Source organism: Oreochromis aureus, linkage group 23, assembly GCF_013358895.1.
Source record: "Oreochromis aureus strain Israel breed Guangdong linkage group 23, ZZ_aureus, whole genome shotgun sequence".
Classification (NCBI taxonomy): domain Eukaryota; kingdom Metazoa; phylum Chordata; class Actinopteri; order Cichliformes; family Cichlidae; genus Oreochromis; species Oreochromis aureus.
Genome location: NC_052963.1, coordinates 41,499,821 through 41,515,920, shown reverse-complemented (window position 1 = coordinate 41,515,920; position 16,100 = coordinate 41,499,821). Strand labels below are relative to the sequence as shown.

The 16,100-nt window shown below is 40.3% G+C and overlaps 1 protein-coding gene and 2 non-coding genes across 3 annotated transcripts; 1 reads left to right on the top strand and 2 right to left on the bottom strand.

Moving 5' to 3' along the window:
* Positions 1-83: 83 nt before the first annotated feature.
* On the top strand, positions 84-202 carry LOC116327953. The gene has a single exon (XR_004200033.1). It is a non-coding gene; the product is annotated as a 5S ribosomal RNA (ribosomal RNA).
* A 3,326-nt stretch (positions 203-3,528) lies between these two features.
* LOC116327954 lies at positions 3,529-3,647 on the bottom strand. The gene has a single exon (XR_004200034.1). It is a non-coding gene; the product is annotated as a 5S ribosomal RNA (ribosomal RNA).
* Positions 3,648-10,690: 7,043 nt separating this feature from the next.
* LOC116327925 (mast cell protease 1A-like) lies at positions 10,691-12,196 on the bottom strand. The gene is made up of 5 exons (XM_031749618.1): positions 12,118-12,196; positions 11,892-12,039; positions 11,654-11,783; positions 11,255-11,506; positions 10,691-11,155 (listed from the first exon to the last, which is right to left on the bottom strand). Exons 1-5 carry the CDS (start codon positions 12,164-12,166, stop codon positions 10,952-10,954), a joined length of 783 nt encoding a protein of 260 aa, XP_031605478.1. The 5' UTR covers positions 12,167-12,196; the 3' UTR covers positions 10,691-10,951.
* Between the last annotated feature and the right edge of the window lie 3,904 nt (positions 12,197-16,100).

Here is a 16,100-nt window from a genome sequence, read left to right as displayed (position 1 = left end):
CATATGAAGTGTAAGACAACAACAGCTATTGAACTGTGTGATATTTGCCACCTATAAAAGGACTTATGTATGCTACTTCTCTCGCTTACGGCCATACCACCCTGAACACGCCCGATCTCGTCTGATCTCGGAAGCTAAGCAGGGTCGGGCCTGGTCAGTACTTGGATGGGAGACCGCCTGGGAATACCAGGTGCTGTAAGCTTTTTCGCTTCTACACACAAACTGCAGAGGGCGCTGCTGCTCAATCAGTGGAGACAGCTTCAGTAATCACTAATAACATTTCTAAAACTGATGCTTTTTGTTTTTGTAAACAAATACATAAATAAAATAATATAACCCCCCCCAAATAATAAAAAATCTTTACAATGCAAATGATACAAACACCTGAATCAGTGAATTCACTTTTCTGGTGTTTTTTTTCCCGCAAGGATTGCTGAGGTTCAGCTCAGTGTGATTTATGTGTCTGAAAGCTTCAGCATGTCAAAGATGCATCAACATTATCTCCTGGCTTTAGTTTCCAGACTGTCAGTAGATGTTGCTGCAGTCTGTAGCTTCCTCCGGTTTTCAACTCTGTACAAAGAACCTCAGTGATGATGTCCACTCTACTGATCCTGAACCTCCACAGCTGTCTGATGGACTTGCTGAGATTAAAAAAACTAAAACAAACAAATTTAATAATAAAAATAATTTCAGTTCCAATTTTTAATCATTGCTGTAAGTAGACGATCAGTATCACTGCATCTAGAGCTTCTTTACATGTTTTTGTGCACATGAACAGACAGGCTATATTGAAATACTTAGTCTGAAAGATTTTTAATTCCACACATAGCGCAGAATAATGCAGTCCACATCAACTCCATCACTAAGACCTCAGCACTAAGACAAAATGTAATCATTACCTCTATGACTGTGTCAAAAGAGCATTATATTATTATCATTTCATTAAATGTTGCATATAATGAGCATAAAACTCCTCTCTGCGTTAGAGATTGTAAAACCAACCAGTGTGTCTGGTTTCACAAATGCTTCATTTTCAGGTTCATAAAATTCTCTGGAGCAGCAGCTTAGTTAGTTTTAGTTTATTTGATGAGAGATGACAGGCAAGCAAGAACATAATGAGAAACAGACAATGAGGAAAAAACATCAACATGTAGAATATACACTTATGCAAATGAAACAAGAAAGCGGCGTGTAAAGGATCCTGCCATAACTGTTGTGATTGTGATATTTTTCCTCATTCATTGAAATAACTTCTCCCACAAAATATCCACAAGAGGAAAATTCACCAGGTGAAGTCAGCTACAAATAACTGATAATATGGTGGAGATGTTGAGCAGGAATCATGTTTACCTGTGCTGAAAACTCTTTAGATTATGCATCTCCTCAAAAAAATGCATAAACGGTCAGAGAAAGAAAAAAATCACAAGAAAAAAAACCATTCCCTGTATCTGCATCTGTTTGGGGCTTCCAAGGAGGAACTGAAAATGCGCAGGGATCTGAACGAAACAGAGCTTTCATGAGTCATTGAGGTGTCAACTTCTCGTGCTGGTGATGTGATACCTTAAGTCACCCACATTAACAAGATCTAAACTCATGTGAAATAAATTTATGTAAAGAAAGTGAATGATCTTTCATCAGTTCAGATAAATGCATCACTGATTATTCTGAACAGTGTTTTAACACTTCTGCATCACTCTAACTAACATCTTGTTGAAGTTGGCAGACAGGATTTTGAAGGTGGACATAGTGGGTCCCCGCTTTAATGAGCATAATATCAGTGAACAAATAATCCAAATGCTCATTAAGGAAGCAGTGCTCTGTAGTTATCTAAAGCAAGTGCTATCTGTTTCAGGAAATAACCGCCATCCGTAATCAACACAGGATTTTTTGAACTGTCAGGTGTGCAGACAACATGGCACACATGAGGAACGGGAATTCCTCATGTGGAAATTTGGGGAACACTTATAGTTGATGTCTTAATTATGCAAATAGCTATTATGAAGTTGATGCTTCCTGTTCTGCCAGATTAGACAGAAAACAACTATTTGTATCAAGTTACATCACATTGTCTGGAATAAAATCATTATAATAAAGTTAAATAGGTATATTTTTAGATAAAATCTTTAAGTATAATATATAAGATAATATTTCAAAGTCACAAAGGCAAAACTCTTTAAAATGGCATACCAAATGTAGGTCAAATGAATAAACTATAGCAAGGGCGTAGATTTGGTTTTGGCATTGGTGGGGACGGATGATTCAACCACTGAACCCTGTCCCGTTTCTTTTTTTTCCCCTTTTTGTCTTTGCTTCTTGATAAAAAGAAAAAAGAAAAAAAAGGAGAAATATACTTGCCTACATGAACCAACAAGTCATCATCCAATTTCACCTGTGATCTTGTATCACCATTGCTCTCTGAGCTTTGTGTTGGTTCTTCTGTCACCTGACAAATAGGACATACATGACAATAACAATAAAATGGGTCGCTGCTTCAGTGTGTCTGTCGATTTGTGCAGATCTTGACTCATCAGTAATGTTTGTAGGGTGAGTGCATTTTTAAAACAATTTGTGCAAACTGCACGACAAGGTGGAATATTTGCAAAATCATGACTACCTCATGATATTTTGTCTCAAAAATTAACCCTATGAATATGTCAGTACCATTAGGATGGAATTATTGTGTCACCAACATTTTAACGTTAGACATATAATTTTAACAGCCTCTGTAAACTAATATCCTAGCTTGCTCGAGGCTGCCGTTTTCTCTGACAGTTTCAGTCAAAATTAGAAATGCTACTCTGAGACTGAGATAACTAACAGTGCTGCATGTTGTGCAGTTAGTTTCCAAAACACGTTACTCATGGTTACATACAATTTTAGACCAAAGCCTAGCATAGCCTGTAACGTTATTACGACGGACACATTTTATGAGTGAACTTGACTTTAAGTGACTTACAGGTTTCTTTGAAAAATACTTTCGTATATCCAGGTTCTTCCTTTTTGCTGCCATCCTCCTCTCCTCCTTGCAGGTCCTCGCAGCGCAGGATCACCGCTGCTAAAACTAAACAGAGCTCCCTGAAAGGCACAGCCAATCACATTGGCCATATTTGTCACATGAGGTAGGACTCCAGTAGAGAACGTAATTTAACTCTTTCTGCACCGTTAGGTGAATGAGACGTTGACAGATCGTTTTTTTTCTTTCTATCGGGTTTGTTTTCTTTACTCGAAGAGATCAAATTATTGGTGGGGACATGTCCCTTCCGTCCATGCCAAATCTACGCCCTTGAACTATAGATCTAAAAAAGAGAAACACATCTGTTCAATCTTCTCTAGGAAAACAACGAGGATCCTTTTTGTCGCTGGACTTTCACAACCAGAGAACCGGCCTGAAGAAACCTGTTACGAAGCTTTTAAAAGTCAGCATTTTCCAAGCATCAGTTTTGGAAATGTTTTCAGTGAGTAATTACTGAAGCTGTCTCCACTGATTGAGCAGCAGCGCCCTCTGCAGTTTGTGTGTAGAAGCGAAAAAGCTTACAGCACCTGGTATTCCCAGGCGGTCTCCCATCCAAGTACTGACCAGGCCCGACCCTGCTTAGCTTCCGAGATCAGACGAGATCGGGCGTGTTCAGGGTGGTATGGCCGTAAACGAGGAAAGCACTATACTAAAGACCTTTTATAGGTGGCAAATATCACACAGTTCAATAGATGTTATTTTCCTACACTTCATATGTTACAGCGAAAACATGCAAACATATAGTGTGTTAGGACGATTTGTAAGTCAAGCATCGTTGTCGTTTGGAGACGTTAAGTAACATATAGAAGATAAAAATGTAAGCGTGTATGTGTCGTTACAGCATGTATAAAAAGCCTTTTTTAAAGCTGCTCTCTCGCTTATAGCTCATATTTTCTGCAGTGATTGGGTGTCAAGCAAGAATTGTTTAGTGAACTGTGTCTCTTAATTTGTTTTTCTTGATAAATGGTCAGCATATCGCAAGAAGAGAATCACGGCCAGCAACTTCGGTTTGGTCCTGGGTGCAGTCCAGCGGAGCTCATACCCTCCTTTCTTATGTAGACTCTGCTTGGCCAGTACAATCTGACAGAAGGATCTAAAGTAAGCTGTTAGTAAAAATGGCTTCTAAGAATGCATTTATGACTAAGTGATAGGGCTGCTCAATTAATCGAATTTTAATCTCGATTACGATCTGGGTTTTCAACGATCATTAAAAATGACTGAGCCGATTATTAGCACCTCCCTCGTGCTTTACTCTCGCGCTGCTCCGTGTGGCAAATCGAGCGCACCTCTCTGCATTTCGAACACGCGTCACAACAATTAAGAGGACCCGAGGGAAGCTCGGAAAGCTAAGCAGAAGTTATTTGGAGAGGAGAGGATAATGGCTGCTGAAGAAAGAATGCCGTTGGTTGAAAAGAGAGGTAAAACGACTTCAGTGGTGTGGAAACCAATGTTCCCTCTAAGCTGCGCACGTGCGCAATTGCGCACTGCTGGCACGGTCTCTGCGCACAGAAAATCTGCGTTGCGCACAAAAAAAATCTAACCTGAATTGAAATTAAAATTAAAACTTTAACAATTCTGTTTTGCAGTGTTAGTCAGTAAGTAACTGGCTGCTCCTGTATGGGATTAGAACGATGCCACCTTATCCTATAGTCCAGCCAATAATGCGATTCACATTCGTATATACGCAGCCAATCAACGTCGTTGACAGGCTATGACAGCGTCCTTATGTGCCGACACACCGGTGTTTTAGGTAGCAAAGCGGCGTGGCTGATGTGGAATGAAGCCACATTAATGACAACGTGTACAACCATTGGAGATGTGAGCAGGACAGACGGAACAATTGACGGAAAAAGTGTGGACTTTATACCAGTTTTTAATTTGTGTTGATAGGCCACGTAAAACCAGAGTTATGATAAAAATATCTGCAATGTTTGGTTTTCTTCCTGAATACTATCGTTGTTTATATTTACTGCGGGAAGAAACGGTAAAAACGGCGTTTTATAAGGAAAACGCTCGAAAGCACTCTCCACCTGTGAGCAAAACCAAAAAACCCCCCACCCTTTCCTATTGGTCGAAAAAAGTACCGTGTCGACCAATCAAAAAATAATATGGCAACATGGCATCTAGTTGTTAAGAAACGGGGGAAGTTTTAGGAGTGACGGCGGTGCTCTGAGATGTGAGAGATTTGCGACGTTTAGCGCAAATCTTGTGTAGTTAGTGTGTAGTGTAGTCAATAGTTTTGTTGTGTGTGTCAGAACAATGAGGCGGCTGCTGAATGTTACAGGTGTTACAGGAGTGATACATCTCCTGTTGTCAGGCCTGCAGGTATCAGGCTGTTGTTCTCCTTTATCTCATAGTGGACAGAAATTATTTTTTAGAGTGGCGCAAATGATTTGTGTTGCATCAGATTTGATGCAGAACAGCTGATTGTTCTGTAAATAGTTTGAAATGTTTATTTAAAAAACGCCTTGGCTGCATTAAAAAAAATAAATAGCTGTAAAAAACTTTGTTGTTTGCCAAACTGAGTTACTTTTTTGAAGTAGTAACTATATAGTTAATTGCCCAACATTGGTCATTATATACTGTATTTTGCAGACAGAGTTACAGGACTCTCTCCCAGACCACAGACTCATAATACAAGTCAGAGCTTTATGAAAAAAAAGAAAAAAAAAAGAAAGAAAGTTGTGTTTTCCAAATTGGAGTTCAAGTTATTTTTACTTCCAATAGTGTTAACATCCTACACAGGTCATGAACAGGATTTTTTAAATTTTCATTGTAAGTGGACTAAAGCAGTTAATTAAAAGTAGTCTAACATAAATGTAAATGCTGTAATTTGATTATTTTAATAAACCATGTAACTTGGATGGATTAGATGCTGGCGTGACCACAGTGCACACGTCTGATGTCGCTCACAGTGGTCCAAGGGACGCTCAGGGAGTTTGTGTGTTCGCTCAGACACATGAAATATTTGAGGGAACATTGGTGGAAACATTATGGGTTCGCGTAGTCGGACGTGGATCAAATATTGTGCGGTATTTTGAAGTTCACTAAACATAGATGTTTACATTTTTCATTTATTTTTTATATTGCAAACATTTGCACTGTAATCAGTATTTGCACACTATTTTATATTATTTTTTGACAATCTTTAAAGCCATTATTCAATACATTGTTATTGTTAAATAAATATCGTCAAATAATCGAGATCTCAATTTCAGTGAAAATAATCGTGATTATCATTTTTGCCATAATCGAGCAGCCCTACTAAGTGATATTTTCATCCCCAAAGGCATGTGATTGGGGGATCCTTCATGAACCAAAGACCAAGCAGCTGTACACTGGCTCTTCTGGTGCCGTTTTTAAGGAGCGGGGAGTGTTTTTATCCAATGATTGCCTGCTTGGCGGTTCTCCAGCTGGGACAGTCTCTGATAACTGCATAATTGAGATCATGGTCAGCCAAAACTTTGCAGGCAGCAGAAAGTAAGGACATTTTCCTATAGCTGGATGAGGCAAGTGGTTTGATTGATTGATTGATTGATTGATTGATTGATTGATTGATTGAATCTTTATTTTGAACATGTTAAAAAAGTACAACAACATAGAATTCAAAGAGACAAATAAAGCAAAACAAAAGGAAAACGAGCAACCACAACTACAAATAACTTTCATGTTCAAAAAGGAGCAGGAAGAAGCATAAGCTTATTTAATCCCACCCCTTTTCCACTATGTAGTAATGAATAGACTACAGAAATACCTCCTTGCAATTACATTTTATTTTATGTGTATTTTTTTTTTAAATTTATTTATTAATTTATATATATATTTATATATGTTTCCTGGTATTAAAAAAGAATCACAATTACTGGCATCAGATCCAGGACAACCTACATCCCACAGGGGCCACCTTAATGTTTGGACTCCATGTGACTATGTAATCTTGTCTGTTGATAGAGAACAAACTTGGGCTGTTAACACTGAAACTTTGGAAATGTTCTATCAGGGTGGTTTTTTTGCTCAAAATTCTATTGCAGCTATAAATTCGTATCTGCATGAGGAATGCATTGGTCCAACTGTTTCCAGTTAATTTTTAAATAAATTGTAAATATTTGTAAATCGTACATTTGTTATAATTGTACATTTGTAAATATATTCAGATACATTCTTAAAATTTTATTTTGATTTTAACAAGAAAATGTTTTAGACAAAAACTGTTCCTAGTAAATAAAGAGTAACATATTTATCTAGTGTTCCTTATTTTTAATGAAAATGTTTGGCAAAAAAGTAGGCTTTAATCAAATAATGTAAAAACAAGACAATTCTCAACTGGATTCTCTCTCTGACTATATCTAGCCGGTACCTCTTGAGTTCATGCACTAACTCAGCCTCCTTCCCCACCAGAGAGATGACATTCCATGTCCCAATTGCCAGTCTTGGTAGCTGGGGATCAGTCCACCAGGGTCTCTTCTCCTGTCCGCTGCCCGGCACCTGATCTCCTGATCGTGCAAACGTTACCGCTGCTGCTGGGTTGAGATTCACGAGTCCGGAGCGGAATTAAAAACACGACATTCATTTAAGGTTATCGCGTGTTTTGTGATCAAATGCTTTTGCATATTCGTAGTGTTTCCTCCTTTAAATGAAATATCTACTTTGCAAGTATTGCAAGTTGCCCCGTTGTCATCCATTCTCGTAACCAAACTTTTGAGCATTTGAGCCGCTTAGGCGCCCTGCCAGGTAAATGATGCTCCGCAACGTGGTGACGTCATTCGGGGCGACTGGAATCGATAAGGGAATCGTTTGCAAAAATGGCAAACAATTCCAAGGAGTTGAAACAGTAGGAACCGGTTCTCAAAAAGAACCGGGTTTTGATACCCATCCCTAGTGGTGGACCTGCAGGAGAACCTGCTAGATATAGTCGGGCTCACCTCAACTCACGGCTTGGGCTCTGGAACCAGTCTCCTGAAGAGGGGGTGGACAGCATATCTCAGTCTGGAGTTGCCCCTGGTGAAAGGCAGCAGGCTGGGGTGGGTATCCTATTTTCCTTTCGGCTTGCTGCCTGTTCTCCCAGTGGACAAGCGGGTTTGTTCCCTGTGCCTTCAGGTTGGGGAACGGGCCCTGACTGTCATCTGTGCTTATTCACCGAATGGCGGTCCAGAGTACCCATCCTTCTTGGAGTCCCTGCGTGGGGTGCTGGAGGGTGATCCGCCTGGGGACTCTGTTGTCCTGCTGGCAGACGTCACCAGACCTGCGGTCATATGTTCTGGACACTTGGGTAAAGAGAGGGGCTGAGCTGTCAACTGATCAGCACCTGGTGGTGAGTTGGATCAGATGTCAGTGGAGGACGCTGGACAGACCTGGCGCGCCTAAACATATAGTGAGGGTACACTGGGAACACCTGACAGAGGCCCCTTCTAAGAGATCTTCAACGCACAACTCCGGCAGAGCTTCAACAGCATTCCGAGGGAAACTGGGGACACCTCCTGTGGGAGGTACTCCGGGAGTATGGGGTGTTTGGCCCGTTGCTACAGGCCATTTAATCAGTCCATTTGAGGATTCAGGGGTGATCTTGAATCCTCCCTTAACTATGCTGCAATAGGTGTATGCTGCTGGGGGATTCCCGTGATGCACTGAGTATTTCTTCTTCAGTCACCTTTCTCACTCACTATGTGTTAATAGACCTCTCTGCATTGAATCACACTTGTTATTAATCTCTGTCCCTCTTCCACAGCATGTCTTTTGTCCTGTCTTCCTCACCTCACCCCAAGGTCATGGCAGATGGCCAGCCCTCCCTGAGGCGTATGATTCTTGTGTTTTTCTCTGTATGCAGCTGTTGTTGTTGTTTGGTGCTGTTTAAATAAAATTGAATTGAATTGAAATTGATTCAGCAGCTCATAGTCCCACACCAGGTAGCAAAGACACAGTTCTTACATTGCTTCATCAACTCTGTGAACTGCATACTTATAAAACTAGTTTTCACTTTGGAAAGTGGGATGGTTTTCTGGAAACTGTATGAAAAGATTTGCAATTTCAACATAATAAGACAAACACTAGTCAGAAGCCATTTTGAGAATGCAGTGGGGGAGAGGTTAAAGTGATTTTAATCTTCCTTGTATAGATGTATCCGAAATGCAAACATTTGATCGGAAAGGTTGAACTCAGAGGAAAGATTCATACAGCAAGTCAGTGAAAAGTGATTTTTAGAGAGCCATAGGTTTACACAAATGGGGAGAAGTCTTTAGTTTAGTTTTTTTTTTTTTTACCTGATAAATATCTTGACATGTTGACTGCAATCAGATGACACATGAGTGTGCAAATGACTGAGGTCTGGATGCAAAGCTTTGAGGTTTGAATTCAGAGAGAGGATGACTGTGAGCATAGATGGTCTCTGTGTTATATAGATACAGTCTGTGTTGTTTAGGCCTCATTACTATGCACATTTTCACTGGGTCTCTGCTGATCAGCCTTTAGAACATGACATAGTTTAAGTCTTTTTGTTTTTTGTGCAAAATGCATTGGATACTTGGCTGTTCCAACTGCACAGAGGTCACCACGTGATGTTTGTAGAGGAGGAGCAGTTATGGGTGATGAAGACATGGAATTTGAAAGATGTTGGGAGAATGACTAGGTGTGTCCCTTAGATTTAGATATTAGAACTACATTAAGAAAAAATGTCTTTGATTATTTTGAGAATAAAGTCAGAATTTTGAGATTAAAGTCAAAAATGTATCTTGAAAAAAAAGGTTGAAATGTGAGGATTACCCTTGTTGTCTGAAGACATACTGCTACGGCTGCTATACCCTGTATAAAATGCCTTGTTTAGGCGAGTTATTGAAACAAATTGACCAGCTGTTTTGTGATACAGCATACATCCCCTTGTATGTATCGATTAAACCATCGATAACCTTTCTATCTGTCCATTACAAGCCATTTTCTTTTGTGCAAATCCACTCTTCAACAATTGTGTGTTTTTCCATCCAGTTGCAGTCTTCTGCACCATCTTATCAATGTTCTTATACTGATCACCACACTGTGTTTACGTGCTAAAAGAGAAATGATTTCCTTCCTTTTTACTAAAACCGATTCTGAAGTACAATTTCACTCAGAGGATAGTTTGTAATCTGTAGTCTCCACATTTCAACTTTTTTCTCAATTATTTTTTCTTAATGTGGCCCTAATACTCGTTTGTACACCTTCAGGGAATGATTCAGATGTAGGAGGAGCACTGGAGTTAACAGGAGTACTTGAGTGCTTCCCAATTGACAGTGAAAAAAATTAAATCAGGTGTCATTTCCCCTTTTTGTGTTTCACAACTTGTGATTACACTTTTGTTTATTTATTACTCTTTTCATTTTTTCTTGGCTTTTTTTTCTTTTACTCTATGATTTATGATCTATTAGCTGTGTCAAGCTCAATGTTCCTCCTTGTGGAAATGTTTTACCCAAACACTGATAGCTCAATTTCCATATTTTCCCTTCACATAAACCCCATTCGTAAACATGAAAGTTTCCTGTTCATTGGGGGTTTCTTTACCAGATGTGTTAGCCATGCTCACAATTGTCTAATTTTATCTAGCATGCTCAAGTCTCCTATAGACCCTGAATACAAACAGGCATGGGATTCTATTTTTGACACCAAGCTTGTTGTGGAAATCTGAAATAAAATGAGGTGCACACAACCACGTTGTTTTCATTTGCTTATTTAACTTTGGGGGTCAAACAACAGTACAGACAGCACGCCAGCAGAATTACAAGCACCGAAACATATAAAGTTACAAGTTATCTACATGCCATGGTCATAAAATACATTTAGAACATTGTAATAAAAGATAACTTGAACATCAACACTTGCTATAGCTGAAAGAATGCATGGTGACAGACTAAAGCGATAAGGAGCTTTAAATTCAATAAGGTCAGCTTGACAGAGCGAAGTAGCAGAATCTTTTTAATTTTCACTTTTGGTTACATCGACAGAGCAATCAGGAATGCTTAAAATTACACCTCTGAGAATCTTGTCGATCCACTGACGGTATTTTGAGATGTCCGTATAGACATTGGGTGCATCTGGGTATTTGCAGTTTAAATTTTTGTTGAAAGAAACAACACCAACTGCGAACCCATTGCAGACCAGAGGACCACCGGAATCTCTCTGTGAGGAGGACATAATTTAATTTTGTCAGTTTATATTGAGTGTTTTATATATTTTGCATAATCTAATCAGTTTATATTGAAAGGACAGAAAACATACCTGACAGAATCCTTTATTTGTTCTATAGCCACCTGCACAGATAACGTTGTCAGGAAGATTAGGCCATTTTTTCTTACAGAGTTGATATTGAATGACAGAAACGTTCACCACTCTCAGCTCATTAGGTAGAGAGTAATTTTCAGTGAAACCCCATCCAGCCACCTGGCACACTTGATCTTTTTGTAGTTTTATTTCAGCATGTGGAAGCTGAATTATCTGTGCTGTGCGGTCTAGTTGAACTTTCCTAGATAACTGAAGACACACAACATGAAGTGAAAATTAGAAATGTCTGTTTTCATACAGTAACTCTTTTGCTGTGATGTAATTTGAATTATAATGCCACAAATATAGGGTCTTATAATTCATGTGAAACTGTTACAACTATGAATATGTACTTACTTTAAGGAGCATGATGTCATCACCATATTGAACATTTCTATAATTTTCAAACTTGATGGATTTTTTAATCTCTATTTTTTCATGATGGTTGTTGAGATTGTGGCTTCCAAGAACAACGTGTGTAAGGTTCCTGAAGAAGTAATCAATGAGACTTGGTCAGTACATTTTATAAGAGCATTTTAATGAAATTAATTGGAAATTGCCACAAAAGACATTGGATTACTTAAAACTTACTTACTCATTGTCACAGTGTGCAGCAGTGACCACAAAGTCTTCAGTGATGAGAAATCCTCCGCATATATGACCTTGTTTGTTCTGCACTGAGACCATATAAAGCATTGAGTTCTTTGCTGCCTTTTCACCATGTATAATCGCACTTCCATGCCCTAAAAAAGTAAAACCAAAATTAAGTTAATGTCCCAACAAATGTTTGGAAATTGATAACAAAGACTTGCAGTTCTTACCGAGGCATGCAAGAAGATGGAACAGTAGAAGTTTTTGCAGACCGTGCATGATGTTAGCCAAACGGTGAACTGTTTCTGGTAGGAGCATCAAGACATCTTTTTATAGGGTTTTTTGCCTTGTTGGTAAGTATGATAATAATCACTCTCATTTTGACTTCCAACCACATCCTTTTCACCCACCCAGGCCACCCCCACTTTGAGAAATGTGAGAAATGTTGCGAATGTCTTTTTTGTGTTTTATTATGGATGGGTAAAACCAAGAAAAAAAAAACACCTTACATCTGATGACCAAATGCTGATCAAACAACTTTTTTAAGGAGCCAAATTTTGTGTGCTTTCTTGCCCAGGCAAGATTACATATCAGAAAGTGAAAGTGTAACACATTACAGAAACAGTGTAATTACAATACCTTTTTAAAGTCTCACCTTTGCAAAACAATATTTTTTAACTGAGTTTTAACTTTGTGGATACTATACAATCACAAGAGCAACTAAACACCCTGCTGCTGGTGATCTTCTACAGATCCACCATCGAGAGCCTGCTCACCTATGCAGTGACAGTGTGGCATGCCAGCTGCAGACAGGAAGAGACTGCAGAGGGTGGTAAACACAGCACAAAAAATCATCCTTGTCTGCCATCTATAACTCCCGTTGTCTCAGCAGGGCCAGAAACATCTTGAAGGACATTACCCACCCCGGCTACCATCTTTTTAACCTACTGTCCTCTGGCAGGCGCTTCAGATCCATACAGGCCAGAACAAACAGACTTAGGGATAGCTTCTTCCCCAAAGATATCACCATGCTCAACTCAAACTTGCACAAACGTAATTTGCACTGAAATATCTGCACTGACTGTGTCATCGTTCTCTGGCTGTCTGTTTGTGTTACTTGGTTTTGTGTATTTATATTATGTATTTATATTATTTGTATAGTTATATTATTGTATAGTTTTTTGGAGCTGCACTCTTATGGAGCTGTTTTAAATCTTCTTATACTTTGTATAATTACAATAAGGACTTTCAATTCAATCACAACTGGTATTTGTATTGAGGATTTTCCTAAACGAATCACTCAAAAGAAACACCATTATTCGCTGGAATAAATCAGAGCTACTGAAACACATTTGAATTCTGTGATGTATTGTTTTTCAATCAGGGAAATCACAATTACCAGATTCATGAATTTCATTGTTGTCAGTTACAGCAATAAAACTACGGCAGTCACACTATTAATAAATGTCAAGAGATGTACTCTAAGACACTTCTTCAGCTGAGAATCAGAGAGGAGAAACACACAGTTTTACTTGCATGCAAGGGCAGTCACAGAGCACTCACACTTGGAGTGAGGGCTCCGAGACTCGCGCTCTGCCACTGCCCTGGTCTTTATTTATACAGAAGAAGAGTAATACGTTTGTTCAGTGGAATGTTGATGCGTGAGCATGTGCGGATATGTGTGTGTGTGTGCGCGTGTGTGTGTGTGCCAGGAGAGGCTCCTCTACCTGGTACAAAATGAAACTGCTCATTAAGCTCTTATCTAGCAGGTACTGCTCCTTCCCTGCATGATAACGGGTCACAGTGAATCAAAACAGTCTGAGTTATAAAGAGGTCATCATGCAGTATTCTATCATATGCAAACTTATATTATTAAAAGATTATACTGACTACAATTTTCTATTGACATTCCCTCCTGTTGTCACGTATAACTTTTAAGTGAGATATCAGTATGTAACATCTTGTTGTACATTTTCTGTCACATCATCATTAATCACACAAAGTCTTCATGTTCCAACAGGTCGGAGTCATCATCATCATTTGTCACGGCTATGTATGCAGCAACAGTGGAAACAATTATGCGGTTAATCATGAGTTTTAGACATGGCAGTATACATGTTACAAAAACACAAAATAAAAGTAAAAATATTCCAACTCCAATGAGTAGTCTTTTTAGCACCTGTAGCCAGGAGCCAGTGTAAAGCCAAGAAAACCAGTCACTTGTATTGCTTACATAGTCATGATTTTAGGCCCGCTGGATCTGTCTCAAGGTGTTCAGGGCGTCAGTCATGTTTGATGAGTGTACATTGTCTGGTATATAAGTGCAGCAGGTGTTGTTGAAGAGGACACAAAGTCCCCCTTTCTCTGCTAGTATCATGTCCAGAGCTACTCGATGTTGCATCACTGCGATCCGTAATGCATCAATTTCCTGGTTCTGCTGTTCGTTAATCTTGCACGAAGCGTTCAGGAAAAGTCCAAAATGGTAGTCCAGAGTTTCAATCCTCAGCATGTTTTTTCCGGTTCCCACCCAGGGGAACAATGTGTGGAGTACTTTCTGTCCGGTAGTCCATAATTTGAATTCTTTGGGTACATTGCTTCCCCATATTGGGTCATGTGGCTGAATTTCAGGAGGCGTTGATCTTCTTTTCCGGCGTGCTGTAGAAGTGGTGTTTACTGCGGTCATCCTGAAAGTGTGGTCTGACAGGAATATGGGAGCACATGTTCCCGTCCAGCCTGGGGGCAGTATGAAATATGCCCGTTGTCCACATAGCCAGGCCATTCCTTGCACCCAGTACGTGCCATTAGATGGTCCAGTCGTGTTCACAGGGGCACCTTCTCCCCCTCCGGCGGTCCGGTTGCAGTTAGTGGTGTTTCCAAGCGGCCTGCTACCTTTGCTTTGTTTGTAGCACATGGAGTGGTTCTTTCCTGGGGTTTGGTCCAAGAACACTGGGAAGTGGATGGATGTATTGCAGTTTGTCATATTGAAGTTGATCCAGAAAAGTTGATCACATGCTCCTTTATCAAGTACAACGTCTTCAACGGTGATTTTCTTGCGTTGTAACCCTCCTTGAAGGTTGACATGAAGAGTGTAAAAGGTAGATGGGTTTGTCTCTTTGAGGATGATTTGGCTGTGTTGGAATCCAATACCAGCGAAGCTAGCTGCACACTTTGCTTGAGTGTTGTTCATATACTTGCCATATAGTGTGGGGTGTGTCGACATGCTGGGCATATAAGAACAGACATAACAGTCTGTGTTTTCCGATTCTGCTCTGGTCCTGTTGTGGATGTAGCGGTACCAGGCATTGTTCATCCAAGGGTGGATGTGGATGTGGTCTTGCGTCATGTCTCTTAGGTGGGAGTTGTCGTGCGTCCATCTTTTCTGTCTGCCTTGTGGTTCAGCTGTTGTTGGCATCAGCTGGGGGCCTGTTAATTGGTCCTTCGACGCCGGATCCCTGGAGTCGGCATTCACCGAGGAGAGAACCCTGACGTCAGCGAGACGTGAGAATTTGTCATCGGGCCGGTGGATTAGCTGTCCGTTTTCTCTCCTCGACGAATGACGATCGGCGGAATCCGAGGCTGATATTACACTCTAAGCAACACCGAGTAAGTTTAGAGTACATCTCTATAACTGTACGTCTTCGCCGGCTGTGTGGGGTGATGTTCGTGGCCGCTTAGTGGGGCTAAAATTTGCCATCTTAGTGGGGCGATGTACAAAACCGCTCAGTGAAGTTGTTGTACAGAAGCATTAAGTCGCAGAGTTGCACAGTTCGAACTTTTTTGGTTCGCCATCTTAGTGGGGCGAAATGCGGACCGCTTTGTGGGGTCCTGTAGTAAATTCTCCGCCGCTCAGTGGGCATTGAGAAGTTCCGCGGAGTCCAGACTGTGCTGGACAATAGGCCTATTTTGTGTTGTTGTTGTTGTGTTGAGTGTGTTTGTGTGAGTGAGTGCGGAGTAGAACACGTGGTCTGTGACACGGTTGTTGTTGTTATCATGGGTTCCTAAGCAACCAAGAGTGCGTCCGAGCGTGACAGACGTTTATGCTGGACTTCGCTTTTTAAAAAAAAAAAAAGAGTGACGGCTCCTTAGCTGCGCGGGTTCACACGGGCACGGTCGCGCGGGTTTCACACGGACCTGAGCCGTGCGGTTAATCACATGCTTATAAATGGAAGAGATTAAGTTTTCAGAAAACACAGCAGCCTTGAAGAGCGCCAGC